The sequence below is a fragment of the Alligator mississippiensis genome, chromosome 7 (assembly GCF_030867095.1).
Source record: "Alligator mississippiensis isolate rAllMis1 chromosome 7, rAllMis1, whole genome shotgun sequence".
Classification (NCBI taxonomy): domain Eukaryota; kingdom Metazoa; phylum Chordata; order Crocodylia; family Alligatoridae; genus Alligator; species Alligator mississippiensis.
Window position 1 is genome coordinate 83714113 of NC_081830.1, and position 18070 is coordinate 83732182.

At 65.5% G+C, this 18070-nt stretch overlaps 2 protein-coding genes across 2 annotated transcripts; one reads left to right on the forward strand and one right to left on the reverse strand.

Moving 5' to 3' along the window:
• The first annotated feature begins 363 nt into the window (after window positions 1-363).
• On the forward strand, window positions 364-2639 carry CAMK2N2 (calcium/calmodulin dependent protein kinase II inhibitor 2). The gene is made up of 2 exons (XM_006260776.3): window positions 364-634; window positions 1074-2639. The coding sequence occupies exons 1-2, from the start codon at window positions 469-471 to the stop codon at window positions 1142-1144; spliced, it is 237 nt and encodes a 78-aa protein (XP_006260838.1). The 5' UTR covers window positions 364-468; the 3' UTR covers window positions 1145-2639.
• A 6134-nt stretch (window positions 2640-8773) lies between these two features.
• On the reverse strand, window positions 8774-17992 carry EEF1AKMT4 (EEF1A lysine methyltransferase 4). The gene is made up of 3 exons (XM_014605371.2): window positions 17816-17992; window positions 14997-15280; window positions 8774-9237 (listed from the first exon to the last, which is right to left on the reverse strand). Exons 1-3 carry the CDS (start codon window positions 17961-17963, stop codon window positions 8944-8946), a joined length of 726 nt encoding a protein of 241 aa, XP_014460857.2. The 5' UTR covers window positions 17964-17992; the 3' UTR covers window positions 8774-8943.
• Between the last annotated feature and the right edge of the window lie 78 nt (window positions 17993-18070).

An 18070-nucleotide genomic window follows, 5' to 3' on the forward strand; every position in this document is an offset into this window, starting at 1 on the left:
GGCAAGGGAAGGCAGAGAGGGGCCCACGGGACGGGCAGAGCGGGAGGGGGGTCTCCTGCCTGCCCCTGCGCAGAGCGCAGCCCGCTTCCCCCGGGGGTCCGGGGTATCCGTCCTGGCCCGAGGGGGAGGCAGAGAGGCGAGGGGGGCAGGGAGGAGGGGGAGGCAGACAAGGAGGGCGCGACCGGGGCAGGCCGGGGGTCTGCGGGCCGGGCGGGGGGCTCCCGGGGCCGGGCTCCGTGCGCCCCGTCCCGGCCGGCGGCGCCTGCTGCAGTCGGGCCGGGCGGGGCGGGGCGGGGCGGGGTGGGGGGCGCGGCGGGAGGCCGGCCCGGCCCCGGATGCATGACTTCATGCTTCCGCCCGGGGTTCCTTTATGATGCGGGGCTGCCCCCGCGCCCGCTCAGACTCCGCCGAGCCAGCCGCGCGCCGCACCGCTCGCCCCGCCGCTCCGCACCGCTCCGCTCCGCAGCCATGTCCGAGATCCTGCCCTACAGCGAGGAGAAGGTCCGCTACGGCGCGGACGCCGAGGTCAGCGAGATCTCCTTCAGCTGCCGCCTGCAAGACACCAACTCCTTCTTCGCCGGCAACCAGGCCAAGCGGCCCCCCAAGCTGGGCCAGATCGGCCGGGCCAAGCGAGGTAAAGCCCCCGCGGGGGCTGCCCCCGCCCCCCGCCTCCGGCTCCTGCCGCAGAGGGACGGGGGTCTCCGTCTCCGGGCCCCCGGCACAGCCCCCTTGCCCCCACCCAGGCACTGCTCTTCCTTACCCCCCCCCCCCAGCCCCGGCACAGCCCCCTTGTCCCCCACCCGGGCACTGGGCACCCCCCTCCCAGCCTGGACACACACCCCCAGCCCAGGCGCAGCCCCCCCATCCTGGGCACAGCCCCCAGCCTGGGCTCGCTCCCTGCCTGGCGCTCCCCTGGCATGGCCCGTGCCCGCGAGCGGGCTCCTCCGGCCGCCGCCGGCTCCAGAGACCGCGCAGAGGCTCGGAGCGGGCCCGGCCCAGCGGTGCCAGCCCCGGGGTGGAGGGTGCCCGCGTGCCCCGCAGCCCCCTGACCACCCTCTTGTGCCTCCCCGCAGTGGTGATCGAGGACGATAGAATAGACGAGGTGCTGAAGGGCATGACGGACAAGTCGCCGGCGGGGGTATAAGCCGGCGGGCGGGCGCCTGCACCCAGCGGCAGACTCTGATCCGGGTTTAAGCACTTTGGGCTGTGCATGTCTGGTGGACTGTGGAGCGAGGGAAGCGAAGGCGAGGCGACGAGGCTGCTGGCAACACCACTTCCACCCCCCACCCGCCCCCGGCCGAGGCGGCGGCCGCTGGGGCCATCTCACCCTCCTCCGCACCCGACCGAGAGCAAAGGGACCTTGGCACCCGCCTGTGCCCGCCGCTCCTGCCCGCGGCCGGGGAGCTGTCCGTGCCGGCGGTGCCCTCGGCTGGGAGCTGTCCTCTTCAGCACCAGCCCAGCCTTGGCAGGGAGCTCCCCGCTCCCCACCACCCCTCCTGCCCCGGCTCCCCCCCACCCCAGCCCCGCTCCCTTGCCTAGGCTGACCCCATGCCACGCTGCCAAGGTGCTGTCTCCCTGGGAGCTCGGAGCCCCGGGGCCCCCGGCGCGCTGTTGAAGAGGTCTCCTCTAGCGATGATGCACTTTACACCCCTCTCTCTGTCTCTCCGGGTGGCTGTGGGACACCTGCACACACACACATCCCTCTCAACGCTCCGGTGAGTGCCATCACCCCCCTACCCCCAGCCCTCCATCCATCTCAGCCCCCCTCCACCCCATCCCCCGACCCCATCCAGTTTGCAAGATACCAGCAGATGGAAAGCGAATGCGAAGCCAGCAGGGCGGAAAGGAAGGCAGAGGGACTCTTCTATATAAGACAGTGATTGTCTTTTTGCTGTCGAGAGACATTTTTGCTCCATCTTTTTTGCATGAGCTTCCTGGTCTGGTGCCACGTCTTGGTGCCACTAGTCATCTCACTATGGCTCACTTCTTTTTAAACAGAACTCCTCATATTTGTATTTTTATATCCGAATCTTTGTTAACAATGATCTGCTCCGTGTCCAAATACTGCATCAAAGATGGTTCCTATTTTTTTTTTTTCCATGAGAGGAAGGAAAGAGATGCGCTCCCAAAGGTGTCTAGAGCGGAGATCCACCGGGGGCTGTCGGAAAACGGACCATTTCTCTCCAATGCCAGAGCGGGATCGGACGGGACTTCTTGAATGTGTTTAGGGTTTTGCACACAAATTAAATGTATTTAAGATTCCTATACTGTGACCCAGGGCTTGGCCCTCGCAGGAACCCAGCTACGAAAGGGTTGAGTTGACGGGCTTGGGCACTGCTGCCCCTTTTTGGGGAGAGGGGGTTCAGAGTCGGTGTTTTTAATTTTGGACCTTCATTTCCTTTTGCTTTTCTTTTCTTTTCTTTTTTTTTTTCCAAGAGCTTCTCCGGGTCCGACGTGCATGAGAACCTGTCCTCTTTTCAATATTATACGGTGTCATTTTATGAAGATGAAGCAAAAAAAAAAAAATCAGAAAAAAAAAATGCCATGACATTCTGAGAATGATCCATTGTAAATTTTAATGCCATTTTTCACTGTATTGGTGAACAAAACTCGATGAATAAATACATACATGTACCGAGCAGAGGCAGCCAGCTTGGGCTTTCTTCCCTATCCAGAGCAGTTGAAAGGGGCCGGATCCAACCCCTGGTGCAGGAAAGGAGGCTGCCCATGGGGTTTGCACCAGGACAGTTTGCTCTGGGGCAATTGTTGGGCTTTTACCACCTTCTCCAGGGCCCGGAGCCCCCGAGAGGTGCGGTGGGTCTTTGTTCTCCTGGCAGTGGCCCTGTCCCTGTTGGAGGTGACTGCATTGCTGGGAGCTGGAGCAGGCGGGTGAATCCCTGGGCTCCACGGCGGGGGCTCCAGACCCGGGTCCCTGCAGGTTCCCTGGCAGGGGGAGGGAGGGACCAGCTGACCTAGTTCTTGCTTTAGACGGGAATGAGGCAGCGGAGCCAGTTGTTCACGGTAAATATGCTAGTGGGGCCTCTTGGTGGAGGGGCCCCTGCCCCGCTGGGAGGAGGGAGCGACCTGGCAGGCAGCAGGGGGAGACAGCAGTCCCGCAGGCCCATGGTGGCATCGGGGAGGCTCCGCAGCTCTGTGCCTGCAGCCGGACAGAGGGGGCTGGCAGGAAGGGGCATCCAAGGACACTGGGGGGTCACAAGCAGTCTTCCCCTCCTTTGGACACAGGCCAGCCCTGAGCCCTACATGGAGTGGAGGGCACTTGAGAGATACCCATGGCACTGGCAGGGGCTGGGAGGGGGGTTATTTCCCCTTTTGCAGCCCTTGGGGGTCAGCCCCTCCCTCCCGCTCCAGGCCTTGGCCTTCATTCATGCTTCTCCCCATCGATTGACTTTGCCGGACCAGGAAGGAGTGGGAACCGCAATCCCCAGCCACAGGCTTCCCCGCTGGCACAGACAGACACACAGGCATGGAGCGGCCCTGCTCCTGGGCCAGGCACATGGATCCATGGCAGCGGTGCCCACACCTGGTGAGGGATGCCCCCAGACCTGTATGTGCAGAGCCTTGCACACACGTGGATCTGCACAGAGAGCAAGGGTCATGGGCAGACCCGCAAAGGCATGGAAGTGCATGAGTGTGCACACATGAACCCCCCTCCCCCTGCCCTGGATCTCTGCCTGAGCTGCCACCCCACCCCACCCACCTCCCAGAGGTGCTCCAGGTGTCCATGGCTGTGTCCTGGTGAGCTCCCTGCAGCTTGGCATCTCTGTGCCTGCGGCAAATCCTCCAGCAGAGCAAGGTGGGGAGCCTGTGGGCACAGCACGGATCCCCACGGCCCCCCACCTCCTCTTCGGCCTGTGCCCTCACCTTCCCAATGCTGCATGCATGGCCGTAGGAGAGCTGAAGCCAGCCTGGGCTCTCGGCACCAGGTGGAGCTGGCAGGAGTAGGGCCACCTTCATGACAGAAGAGCCAGGCCCCCTTCCAGACCTCTGCATGGAGATGGCAGCCAGGATCCCCTGGGATCCCAGCCCCTCTGCAAGGCCTCTGAGCAGGGACCACCCAGACTCCCTCCCAGCCTCTGCAGCAGGCGGGGAATGGGGACCCTGCCACCATCCACCCCTTTTGGGCCCCCTCCAGATCCATCCCCATGCCCAACCTCCCTGGGATTGCAGGCTGGAGCTCAGAGCTCAGGGAAGCCCCACGTGTGCCTCTCACCACAAGGCACCAACTGAAGGCTGTCTCCTCGGCCCAACCTTGTGGGCAGGGGAAAGCCAGGTCAGCTCTGCAGCAGAGCCGGGTGCTGGGGCCGCCTTCCTTCCTGCTACACAGCGGAGGGCTGGGAGCAGAGGCCTCAGGCTGGTGCAATGGCCTATCACACCCCTACAGGCAGGGGGGCAGGGAGGAGACACCCCCAGGAGGGGGGCTACAACCAGGGCCACGGGGCAGCTCCTGTACACAAATGCCCCCCAACCAGGGTGCAAAGGCCTGCCAAGCTCCCAGCACCAGCGCAGGGTCCAAACAGGGGCTGGTGCAGAGCTGCGGCTAGGGCACAAGGTAACAGGACTCCCTGCTCCAGCCCTTGAGCCCGGCTCAGATCGGGGGGGGGGCCTTCACCCCAGACAGCTCCAAGTCAGCCACCAGGAACAGAGCCCCGGCCTCAGGGACACCGGACAGCGCGGATGCAGCTGGGAATGTGCCAGACAAGCCTGGGGCATCCTGAGATCAACTGCTGGAGCAGACATGCCCTGGGAAGGAGGGTGAGGGGGGACTTAGCCCCTCCCTTGCCTTGTTCTGCCAGACTCACAGCATGGGCCAGGCAAGCAGGGGCTGAAGTGGCTCCCTGGTGGGCTGCTGAGCAGAGCTGGGTGGAAGCAGCACACAAGGGAAGGGTGCCTTGCAGGCTGGGCCTTTCCCCAAGGACCCCAAAAGAGATCACACAGATCACAGTGGGTACCTGGGTAGGGGCTGAGGCCCTTGAAGGGGCTTGTTCCAAAGCCAAGACTGGTAGCAATCGGGCATGAAGCTCCCAGGGGAGGCTCGAGGGTGATCCCAGTGTGGCTTTGTCTTCTCCAGTCACAAGCCCCTGCACCAGCCGTGGGAGCTGCTCTTGGCACAGGTCTCTGCCGCTCCTAGGTGGAAGCTGCGATGGCTTCCACCGCAGGGAAGCGGCCACAAGCAGCACCAGCACCAGCCCTGCAGCTGGAGAGGAGAGGAGTTGGCCCAACACGGCTGCTCCAGGGTTGAGGCCACTCAGCCCTGCTGGATGGAAACCGCCAGGTTAATGAACCCTCCTCCGGGGCAGATCACTGTAGCAAGAGCCCCGCCAGGCCCTGCTGCCCGAGACCCCCTGCTGGAAGAGGACTCCTATCCTACCAGGGCCCATGGCTGCCTGGCCCTGAAGAAACTGGGCAAGGGCACTCTGCAGACACTGCCCCGCCAGGCCAGGCTAGGTGCTGGGAAGCTGGTGAGAACGGCACCTGGGAAAAAAGCTCCCAGCAGGAGGCTCTTTTGGGCTGTGGAGCTGCCTGTCTGGGGCATGACAGGAGTGGGCAGGGCGGGGACAGCCCCCACGCACCCACAGGGGTCCTGGCTGCCCAAGGGTCCCTGGGAACCCATCACAGTCAAGCCACGGCTCTGCCCCCCTCTCTGCCCTGTGCTAGGCCCAAGCAGGCAGCCCACTTCCCTCCCAGCTTGAGAGCACCCGTCTCCTCTCTCCTCCCACCCATGATGCCAGCTGAGGGGTTCACCCTGCTTTTGCATGGGGCCCAGCAGACAGTTGGTAGTGCCTGTACTGCCCCACCCCAAGGGGCTCTTCCCTCCCACATGGCCCTAGACAGTAGCCCCATACCAAGGCATGTGGCACTGCCAGGCCTCAACCCCATCTCCCTGCCAGTGCCACGAGCAGAGGGCTGTCTGCCTCAGCTCCTGTGCCATCAGGTCTGACACAGGCAGGGGCTCTTCAGGCATTACTGGTGGGCAGGAGGGGGACTCTCCATGCTGGGCTCCCTGGGCTGGCAGGTGGTGTCACCCAGGCTGGCAGGGCTGAGATGAGAGCTGACCCGTGCCCAGCAGCCCCTTCTGCTCAGGGGACTCCAGCTTCATAGCCTACAGCTGCTAGGGAGCCCTGCCCTATGACAGTGGTGGGGGAGGCACTGTGACATGCCCACAAGTTTTGCACACACTAGAAGGGCACCAAAGGCTGTCGGCTTCTGGGGAAGGGCACTGGGGTGCCCATGTACAGCCCCGAGCACAGCAGGGCCCCGACCCCTGCCCAGACCATCTACCCCCAGGCTGAGGCTGCAGCAGTGCCCAAGTGCCTATCATCCTGTCTCCATCCCATCGGGTGCCTGGGGCTGGAGGGGAATTGTGTCTGCCCAGCGATGACTTCCAAGAAGTAAGAGCCAGAAAAGCCTCGACCCCTGGGCCAGGGAAGCCCCAGCCATGAGCCCTGCACCAAGCAAAGGCCCAGCCTGGCAGCCAGGGCGGGGGCGGCTCATCCTGGCAGGGCTGTGGGCACAGGGTCTGGGTGGCTCATCCTGGCAGGGATGTGGGCACAAGGTCTGGGTGGCTCAGCCTGGCAGGAATGTGGGCACGGGGTCTGGGTGGCTCATCCTGACAGGGATGTGGGCACAAGGTCTGGGTGGCTCAGCCTGACAGGGCTGCAGGCACAGGGTCTGGGTGGCTCAGCCTGGCAGGGCTGCTGGCAGCGGCTCCCACGGGCACGGCTGTTCGCCTGCAGCGCTCGGAGGCGGCTGGGGAAGCATCCCCGCAAGGCCGGCCGGCCCTGCCCCGCTTCCCCGGGCGCCCGCCGGCTCTCGGCCCCGCGGCGGCAGCTCCCCGCGCCGCAGCCGCAGCGAATGTAGGTCAGGGGCGGCGCGGGGCCGGGCGCGCGGGGCCCGGAGCAGCCTCGTCACGCGTGGGCGGCGGCGCCGCTCCCACCTGCGGCTGCGGCTTCACGGCTGCGGCAGCGCTCACAAGGCGCCTGTGCCTGCGTGTGTGTATGCGCGTGTGTAACTGTGCGTGTGCATGTGTGCCCGCGCGTGGGTGTGCGTGCATGTGTAGGTCTGGGCGCATGCACAGGCATGCATTTGCGCACTGTGTGCATGTTCGGGTGTGCACACGCTCGTGTGCGTGTGCATGCATGTCTGTGCACACATGTATAGGTGAGCGTGCTTGCGTGCGTGAGCCACGGCAGTAGCCAGCCGGCGTGTCTTGGAGCTGGTGCTGCCCCGGCGTGCTCCCAGCTCCGTGGGCGCAGGCTCCTGCATGGTGGCCCCAGTCCTGGCCCCCGGGCAGCAGAGCCAGGAGCACGCAGGGGCAGATGGGGGTGCGGGTCCTGTTTTGCCCAGGGGCTTGGGGGCAGAGAAGTGGGGCTGCGGGGCTGCCACGTTTCCGTGCACACCCTGGGCACCCCAGCCCTGTTTTCCCTGTGTTAGGAAAAGCCCCTCTCCGTTGAGCTGCACAGGTACAGGCCTGCATGTGCGGGTGCTGACTGGGCCACTTGGGCCTGTTCTATGCCCCCGGGGCTGGCACCTGAGGAGCGCCAGACAGGGGAGCACATTGATCCAGCCGGAGAGGGGAGGGGGATGGCCCGAGCCCCCGGGGCCAGGCTGGGTCTGGGTCTGGCTCAGGTCAGGAGAGGGGTTCCAGCCTCTGGGACAGCAGGACCCCTCCCAGTGGGTGCCCACTGGACCAGCCTCTCCTTGACCTGGCCCAGCTCTCCCCCTGCTGCAGGGGTGCTGGAAACGGGTGGAGGGGATCTGTGGAGGGGCTGGTGCTGGCCCCCTTCGTGCCCTGCCGGGCCAGGCCAGACTGAGGGCAGGGCTGCCCCACACTGCTGCAGGAGGCCTGTGGGCAGCTGCAGGGCAGGCTCCTGCCCCTCCCCTGCGTGCAGGATAGATGGAGGGAATGAATGATTCAGGGATGCTCTGGCAGCTTCATTACCAGCCACCCAGTGCAGGGGCCTGGCGAGACTCCAGCAAGGCTCAGCTGAGGGTGGCAGCAGGCGGGGACAAACCAAGGCACTGGGCTGGGAGCTCACTGGAGAGCAGAGCCCCTGGCAAAGCTGAAGCTGGTGCCTACTGGTGCCCCACAGAGCCTGCATGTTGGGCAATGCTCTTGGCAGCAAGGCCAGGGCCAGAAGCTGCAGGCTCTGGTGCCACCCCCACAGTTGAGCTGGGTACTCGGGGCAACCCGAGTCTCACAAAATGGGGCTGTGCTCTCCTGACCTAGAGGCAGCCTTGCCAGTCCTGGCATCTGCCCACCCCAGCCCAGGCTCTGGGCTCCCTTCCGACCCCCTCTGACTGCAGAGGCCCCCTACCAGCCCCAGGAAAGAGGGATCATGGGGGTGCCCTGCTACCTACCTCTCTGCCCCCCACCCAGGGCTCCAGCCAGCCCAGCCTTCACCTGTCCACACCCTGATGCCACGTGGACTGGGTGAATCCAAGCCCGGCTCCGGGCTAGTCATAGATTTCATACCAGATCTCACCTGACCTCATAGCACACACAGGCAGAGCTCAGCCTGGGCCTGGCAGGAACAGCCAGGCTGCAGCCACTTTACCCCAGAGAGCTGTGCCCCGGGCCCCAGGGCAGCCCAACAGGCCAGACCTCCATGGGAGGAGCCTGGGAGCCCAGGTTGGGGTGGGCAAGGGGACACAGGGACCTTTCAGAAACTGGAGTGAGAAAGCCCCCGCAACAAAGACCACCCCTCCCCACCACATCCATCCGCAGCAGGACACAGGGTCGAGCTGGGGGACGTCAGAAAAGAAACCTGCTTTATTGAGCTGGCTGCAAAGTCCAACCCCAAACCAGGGTCCCAGTGGGCACTGGGCTCCAGTGACAGGCAAGGCACAGAGGTGGGGCCAGGCTCTGGCCCATGGCACATGGTCTGGCAGCTGCAGTCAGCCCTGTGGACACAGCTCCTTGCCTCACAGCTCGATGGCGTAGAGGAAGTCCTCAGTGTCAGCCATGGGGCTGGGTGGTAGCTGAGGTGGCCCGGTGGGGCAGGGAGGTTCGTGGAGGCTGCGGCCCAGTGCCAGGTCAGCGGGTGCCAGGGCCTGACCCTTGACCATAGTGTAGAGGAAGTAGTGGAAGGCGGTGCCGTAGGTCTCATGGCGCAGGGACCAGCCGTAGGCCGGCTGTGCATAGTGAGGCTTCCGGAAGTGTGGCTGCGCAAAGCTGATGGACACGAAGCGCCCACCGGGCCGCAGCACCCGGCTCACCTGCAAGGGGAAGCAAGACCATGACTGCCTGGCCCCGGCTGCTGGACCCGAGCCCCCGGGCTGTGCCCACCCCTGCTCCGAGGCTTCCCAGCCTGGTGACCTATTGGGCTGCTTCCCACCTTCCCCCAGCCGCCCTGCTCGCAGCCAGTCATCCTCAGCCCAAGCTCTACAGGACACCAGGAAACCAGGGCTGGGGGTACAGCCTTTTGCTTCATCAAGTCACACCAAGGCTGCAGCCCCTGGAGCCCAATCCCACGGGCAGGGCAGGCATTGCTCCATGACTCCTACATGCAAGCCAGAAACACCTAAGGGGGAAGGAGGGGCCCATTCCCCTGGCTTCTCCCCCGCTCCCAGCCCCAGCCCCAGTTCCCTCCACCCCAGCCCTCCAGCCTGGGCCCAGGCTGTTTGAGGCAGGGAGGACTCGACCCTTTTAATCATCCTCCCCTGGCTGGAACTAAGCTCCCACTAATAGGATGGAAAAGAACATCAATTTTCCTGCCTGGCTTTGCCCAATGTCAGAGGCAGCGGCGGGCAGCACCGGCGTGCTCAGCATGCTAAGGGGCACGGGGCGGAGCAGAGTGGAGCAGGCAGAGCCCCCCCACACCGCGTCGCACCGCACCGTGCTGCCGGCTGGGGACTCCCCCGCACTCGCTGCCCGGGCCCCTGGCAGGCAGGGAGAGCAGGGGGGGCTGGATGCCCTTCAGTGCTCATGACTCACGGCCTGGCAGGAGCAGCTGCAGAGCTGCGGGGGGGAGGGGAGCAGGGGGCTCTGCAGCAGGCGGGGGTGGCAGAGACAGCAGAGCTCCAGCAGTGCCCCCATGATCACACAGCCACCCCCACCCCACCCCCCCCAATGCACAGCCAGGCCGCCCCCTCCCTATCCGATACGGAGGGGAAGGGAGGGTATGGGGGCCCCAGTGCTGGGACCGGAGCAGAGAGGGGGGCAGTGCCGCATTCGTGCTCCCAGTGGGGGCATCTGGGTGCTCCCTGGGTGGAAGCCCACCAGGCCGGAAAGTGCCAGGCTCACCCTGCCCCTTGCCCGCAGCCCAGGCGCACCCTGCAGCAGCCAGGACCTCTTCCCTTGCACAGGCCTGGAAGCCCCGGCAGGAAGGGGCACCCGAGCTCTGCCTGGGTCCGTGTCACCTTGGGCTGGACTCAGGAGCCCCAAGCCCATGTCTCTGCCCCTTGCCAGCATGGGAGGAGGTTTTGCAGTCCCTTTCCTCAGCTCCCTGCCTGCACCCTTCCCGCACAACACCCCAGCAGGGAGAGGGCAACTGCTAAGAGTCCAGGAGCCAAAGGCCTGGGATGGAGATGGGAGGAAAGCAAATGCCCTCAGTCCCTGGGCAGGACTATCCAGGGGAGCTCCAGCCCCCCAGCCAGGAATCAGGGCTGGTGCTGGGATCCCTGTGCGAACCGGACGAGGCTGGAGGGAGCCGGGAAGAGGGGCAGGGAACCCAAGCCTGAGGTGCCAAAGGCTGAGGGGTGGCACTTCCTCCAGCCACAGGGAGAAAGGAGCATGGGGTGGGACTGGGCCTGGCACCATGGGCAGGGAGCCCCAGCACCAGGCCCCTGGGAAGCCAAGGGGCCATTACATCAGGGCACAGAGTCACCTGCAGGGCAGGGGAGGGGGTCTCTCAAGAGCCCCAGGAAGGAGGGGAGGGGAAGCAGGGTCTGCATTGGCACTGATCCCCTGCATGCCCTCCCCCCCTTCCACCCCACAAGAGAGTTGCACCAGGCTCAGGCAGCAGGAAGGCCAGGAGCAGCCACAACCCATGTGGCAGAGTGGGGAGAGGGCACCCAGGGGGATACCACGAGACCCCAACCGGGCCTTCATCGCCCCTCAGCAGAGCTCTCCGCAATCCACTGGGGAAGCAGCTGTGGGGCTAGTGCCTAGGAGCCAGGGGCTGAGCACAACAGGCAGAGATGAGCCGAGAGCCACAGAGCTGGGCTGGGCTGGGCCAGGGCCCCACAGCCGTTCTCCCCAAGCTCCCCTCCCCTCCTGCCAGCCCAGAGAGCTGATGCATGGGGCCTGCACAGACACCACCACATCCTGACCCAGCTGCCAGGCCAGGGACAGGAACAGAAACAGGCTGGTGGGGGCTGCGGGAGCACAAAAGACCCTGTGCAAGGAGAGTGGCACGTGCCCCAGCAAGCACTGGGCGCGAGTCGATGCTGGTGCGCACATGCCCAGCTCTGTGCCCACTGCTACCCCCAGTGCCCAGCTAGCTCCCCCAGGACGCACCTCCCCAGAGCAGCAGTGCCGCAGACAGGCCAAGCCCCCCATCAACCAGACCGCGGAGCTGGAAGGAGCCAAGCCTGGACCTGACAGCACAGAAAGGGGAATGACCCCAGCAATCCCAGGGCTCCACGTAACTGTCCTGGGGGCAGACACAGTTCCACAAGGTGACAGCAGGGCAGGGACAAACCAGACACAGGCAGCAAGGCAGGGGGCTGGTACTCTTGGTCTCCTGAACATCAGCTGGGGAGCGGGGGCCCTGCAAAGACATGGGGAAGGTCCCATCCCATTGGGGGGAGATGCCAGGAGGGAGAAGGAGGAGGAGCACAGGGTGGGGGGCAGGAGTGGACAAGAGAGACCATGGGGAGGAACAGTGAAGGGGGAGGGTTTGCAACAGGCTATGGCTGCGCTTGCCAAGGCCTCCCCCTCACCTCACAGGGCTGGGAGGGACTGGTGCTGGGCTGGACAGACCCTGCCTGGGCTTCCTCACTCAGGGAGGTTCCTGTCCCGCACAAGGCTCCGGCCCTGCAGCAGAGCTGGGGGTTGCAGTCTGGATGCTGCTATGCCAGGTTTGAAGGCCAGGGAGCTGGGAGACGCTGGGGGCTGCAGGGATCGAGCTGGAGATTAGCAGCTAAATCCCTCCAGCTGGGCCAAGAGACAGAGTCAGGCAGCACCTCAGCCAGCGCGGGCAGTGCCACGAGGCAGCAACCACAAGGGCTTGGCAAGGGGGCCCTGGGGCAGCAATATGATGCAGTGAGAAACAAATGTAGGACAGACCCCAGTGCAAGCCCAAGTCCAGACCTGGCAAGAAGAGAATCAGACCAGACAGAGCCCCTTCACTCTCCACCCAGTTCCCAGGCAGTGCCTGCAAGCTAACTTCGCTGGGCAACAGGGGCACAGGAACCTCCCTGGCCTGTCCTAGCATGCACACAGCCCCGCCAGCACGGTGCCAGCAGGAACCAAGCAGCAAGCGTGCATCTCCAACCCTGCTGCTCCCCACCCCACCCAGGGGCCCCAGCCCAGCCCCAGCTTGCCTTGCCTGGCTAACGGAAAAGGGATCCCTCTGCCTGCCCAGCCTTTCACACTGCCCCCAGCTGCATCAGACCAAAAGACAGCAGCAAGGCTGTAAAGCCCGGGTGGGGGCTGGGCCTGCTCTTTTATATAGTCAATTCACTTGTGCATCACCAATTCACTGCTGGGCTACGGCTGAGCCTTCGTGGTCTTCTCCAGAAGGAAATGACTGACCCCCTACCGGGCTCCCCGGCACCACTGCTGCTTCCCATCCCTGCTGCACGCACGGGCTGAAGAGCTGACGGATGCTTTGTTCTGTCACCCACCTACGATCTCGCTTCTGGGGTACCAGGGCACCGGGACCTGCCGCCCACACTCAGCCTTCCCCCAGCTGTCAGCCCGCTGCCCTGCTCCCCATGGAGATGAGCCCTGGAGCTGGCACCGGGGGCAGCAGGCCGAGCAGTGCCCCCGACCCACGGGAACCAGCCAGCACCGAGACCCCGGCTGTGGCGGCAGAAGGGAAGCAGAGACCACCCTGACCAGGTGAAGGTGTGGAGGGTCCCGAGCGACACGGCTGAGCTCTCAGCCGCAGGGCCCGGGCATCAGCCCCTGCTGCAAGGATGCCTGGTCTGGGGCGGAGAGGAGGGCAGTAGCAGAGCCGAGCTGGATGAGACTGGGGTGAGAGGACCCCACCGGGGACGGACTGCGGCCCATGAAGAGCCCAGCTCAAAGCAGGGGCAGGGAGGAGGGAAACCAGCAGCAGCAGGAGGGGGGGTCCTGCCGCCAGCCAGGGAGCACCCGGCACATGGCAGCCCAGCCCCCACCCCACCTGATCTCACTCCAGCGCCGGCGGCTGCTGTGGTCGCATCTCCCCCCTCACGCCAATTAATAAGGGCCTGGAGGCATTACCCATCCCCATGGTAACGTCACTGCCTAGTCAATACTGACGAGGGTTTCCATGGCAACCGGGGAGAGCAAGCCGGGCAGATCTCCCTCAACAACGGGGTCCCCAGCTAATGAGAGAGAGGGGGGGCTGGCTGGCTTCCGGCACCGGGTGCTGCCTGGGGGCAGGGCACAGCCGCTCACCCCATGGGGCACGATCCCCACTGCCCTGCCCTGCCCCTGCCCAGTCCAACCCAGGCCCTGGGGCCCTGCCAAAGCTGGGGCCACCCCCACCCCCAACCCAAAGCCATGAGACTGAGCCCAACACCCCCACAAGACAGGACAACAACACATGAACCCCTGGGCGAGGCAGACTGCGGGGCTGGGCACTGCTCCAGCGCCCCTGCCCCATGGAGAACCAGCAAGGGGGTGGGCATCAGCATGGGGCAGTGCCCAGCCAAGGTCACTGCAGCCAGGGCAGGGGCCCAGCCTAGGCCCTCACCCCACTCAGGTCCCCCAGCTACCCGGGGAAGGATCCTGGCCATGCATGGCCCCAGTGGCCCCCCAGCTCCGCCCCAGCCTTGAGCCAAGGGCTGAACCCCAGGCATGCAGCCAGCGCTCCCCCCGCCCCACCCCAGGCTTCCCCGGTGCCCCCCGCCCCAGCAGGCAGGCGTGAGATGCTGCAGACCTGTCACCATGGCAACCCCAATGAGTCAGGCTGCAGGGATGGGCGATGACAGGGACCAGGAATTTCACACCTTCCCCTGCAGAAACTGCAGCATTGGGGAGCTGGACCTGTGGGCACTGCCAGGCCCCCTCGCTGCCAACCTGCAGCCCCAGCATTGCTCTCTGACACATGGATGTGCTCACGGCCTTCAATCCAGCACACTGCCCCCTGCCATGCTCCCCACACCCAGCTGTGACCCCCTCCCATCACCACCCATAACTTCCCTCCCACCACACCCGTCATTTGCCTCCCTGGCCTGGCATAACACAGCTGGGACTCCCCGGCTGCGGCTCAGGGTGAAAGGGGAGATGACAGTGGCTCCCCTTCCCAGGAGATGTGAGGGCTCGCACGGGCTGCGGGTGTTGCATCTGGTCCCAGACCTTGCTGTTCAGCTGGAGCACCCCCCCAGGAACCCAGTGGGAAGTGAGCAACTGGGGTTGCCCCTCACCCCCTTTAGGGGCAGGGGGGACGCTGCAGAGGCTGGAAGAGACACAGTAGCTATTACCAGCCCCTGCAAGGGGAGGCCAAGAAAGGAAGCCAGGAGAGGGCCCTCAGGGATACTGAGCCCCAGGCCCAAGGCAGGCAGGCTGGCCCCCCACTGCTGACTGGCAATGGCTTCCAAGCGGCTGGAGTGAGCCCAGCCTGCCAGGGCCATGTCTGGAGGAGCTGCCACAGACACCCAGCCTATTATAACCTAGCCCGACTGCACCCAGGCCTCCTCCAGCCATGATATGCAAGGTCTGTTTCTATAAGGGCACCAACTGCCCACCGCAGCCCAGCCCAGGGAGTTGCACCAAGGCCCCCAGAGGTTGGCATCTAGTCCCTATGGTGCCCTCACCCCTGGTGAGACACCAGCACCGTCCTGGGGCAGCCGTGCCCAGCACGAAGCCCTGACCCACACACCTCACTCAGCACTCGGTCCAGCAGCGCTGTGGCCTGGGGCGACACGTGCCAGGGGTCAGCCTCACCCGCCACCATGGCATCTAGCACGCCCTTCTCCAGCACCACGTCAAAGCTGCCATCAGGGAAGCGCAGGTCACGGGCATCCATGACAGCCCAGCGCAGGCCGGGGCAGTGGGCGTAGCGGGCACGCATGGCTTCGATGCACACGGCCGAGTAGTCGATGCTGGTGATGTCCGTGTAGCCCAGCTGGAAGAGGTCATAGCTCAGCGTGCTGCTGCCACAACCTGTGGGGGGATGGGACAGCCAGGGTCAACCCTACCCTGGGCCATGGCGTGGCTCCATGAACCCCCTAAGTGAGCACAAGACAGGGGCAGTGCCTAGCAGCTAGGAGCACAGGGTGCCCTCGCTGGTCCACCCCAGCACACGCAGGTTGCCTGCAGGCACGGATCCCTAGAGGGACCAGCTACCCCAGACAGCCATTAACTCTGAAGCCTACAGAGGACAACTCAATGCAGCATCATGTATTACAGTGCCGGGCACTGCAGCAGGCAGATTTAGCTACTGCACCCTCCCCAGGGCATAGGGACAGCAAAACTGGAGCTCTAGCCTCAGGCAGATATTTGCACCCCCCCAGCACCATACAAGCTATTACCCCCCTACCCCTCCACCCCACTCCAGGGGCCTGCTAAGGAGCAGGACATCATATATCTGATGCAAGGACAGAGCAGGCATCCAAGAGGAAGGCACCTCTTATAGTCCCAGCAAGCGAAGCCACCTCCCCCCAGTCCCATTCACGGCAAGTGGCAGGCACAGGGACCTGCCCCCACCCCCTCCCCCTGCTCCAAGGAGAGAAGAGAGATCCCTCCAACAGGGCTTTGGCTCGAAGCCCAACAAGCAGCAGAAAGAGGCAAGTCCCTCCCTTGGCAGTAGCTGTAGTGACCTCTATTTTGACAGGACGTCAGTGCACTCCCTCATGCGGGTATGGATGGCGAGGGGCTGCGGAAAGCAGGGCATTCTGGATGCTCCCCCCTCCTACCCCCACAGGCTGGGGAGAGGCCAGAACAGGGAGGGAAGCAGCTTGGGGGGGCCCTGGGGTCATTCCCAGACCAGCACTGCCCCCACCTCACCCAGGATCCAGCCATACTGTGGAGCACCAGGGCTTCCCCAGCCCCATTTGCGCAGCTCTGGGCACCAGGCGCTCGGGAAAGGGAGGGTGCCTACAAGCCGTCAGCAGGTTAGAATTAACTTAATTAGTGACAAAGTGGCTCATAATGAGCAGTTTGAGTAGTCAGTTTTAATTACCTCGCCTGCCTTCATGCTTCATCCTGGTGTTGTGCATGTGGGCACAAGCACTGGTGGGCACATGCACCCCCTCCCCATGGGCATGGGCAATGGAGCACAGGGATGGGGGCACACATGGAGCGCCAAGGGAGCCCCAGGGACATGGACATAGGCACACGTGTGTGGACAGAGACCCAGGGCTGTGCCTGCCCTGCCGTGGCCCCTGACCTAGCTCTCGCTGCCCATGGGCAGCTGCCCGGCCTCCCTCCCCAGAGGCTTCCCCATGAACCAGCGCTGAATGATGCCCAGGGGAGAGGGACCAGCAGACGCTGCTCTGCCCAGGAGCAAGTCCAACACAGGAGCAGGAGTCACAGGAGCAGGAGGCAAGTCCAACACAGGACGCACCCGCTGTAGGCAGCAGAGAGACAGGACCCTGATGCCAGGCCAAGGTACAGGAGGTAGGGCAGCTCCAGGGACAGCCCCGTGCCCCCTGCTCCCCAACCAGGATACAGCTCCCTGAGCCCTCCCCGGCACAGTGGCTCCAAGGGTCCCCACACAGGCACGGGGGGGGCAGGGAGGCGTCCATGCCCCCAGCCCTGCCCCGCAGCACACGGGGAGCAGGCCTGGGAGGGCTGCGGCAGGGAAGCGGGCCACTGGCAAGTGAGCAGATGACTGCAGCACGGCACCATCTGGCAGGACTTCGCACACGGGGGAGGGGCGGCCAGGCCTTTGCAGGGGGGGGTGCATTAACCCCTCAGGCAGCCCACAGCGCGGGGCAGGGGGCTCCCGGCTGAGCCGCCCCCACCCTGGAACAAGGGCACCGAGGGCAGGAGAAAGGCTCACGCAGGGGGCTGCCAGGCACCTCCGCGGGGGCCCCAGAAGTGCCCCCGCCGGCAGCATTAGGTGATAGCCCTGCCCCAGGGAACACGGCTCCTCCCAGCCCCAGGTCCCCCTCGCTGGCTCCGGGGTAGGATTTGCTGGCCGTTAATCACAGATCGCAGAGACTGAGCCCTAACGGGATCAGGGATTAGGCCGCGCTGAGCCGCACCTGCCAGCCTCCCGCCCCGGGGATTAGGGAGCCCGGGCCCAGCGCCGCAGCTCAGCCCGTCCTGGCCCCGCGCCAGGTGGGAGCACCGCATTGCACCCCCACCCCGCCAGGCCCCAGCGACCGCCACGGGCTCCCTGCCCGGGGCCCAGGGGAGCAGCGCCTGTGACTGGAGCGAGGCAGCACCCAGCTGCCCAGGGTGGACCGGCTCAGGTCCTGGCTTGGGGCCTAGGGGTGCAGGGCACAGCGCCGTCCCGGGCCTGGGGCAGCACCGTGCCCGGGCACGGCTGCAGCAGGCGGCTCTGGCTGGCGGCCCCGCAGCACAGGCAGCCAAGGGGGCATCGTGTCTGCGGGGGCCGTGGGCAGCCCGTGCCAGCGGCACCGACGCAGACCCCGGGCGAGGGCTGCCCCCCGGCGGCGGCAGGACGAAGCGCGGCCCCGGCTGCCCCCGCCGCCGTCGTTCGGCTCCAGAGTGAACGCGGGCCGCGCTCACCCAGCACGAGGACGCGGTCCCCGGGGCGCAGCTCCGGCTCCAGCTGCCGGCGGAAGCGGCCGAGGCCGCCGAGCCACTCGGCCGGGGCCGCGCCCGCCCGGTACCGCGCGTCCCAGAACCCGCGCGCCCGGTAGCGCCGCGGCTCCATGCGGGCGGGGCCGCCGCCACGTGCTTCCGGGCCAACACGTGGAGCTTCCGGCGGGCGCTTCCGGGCCGGCCGCGGTGCAGCGCCCTAACGCGTCCGGCCGGAAACCC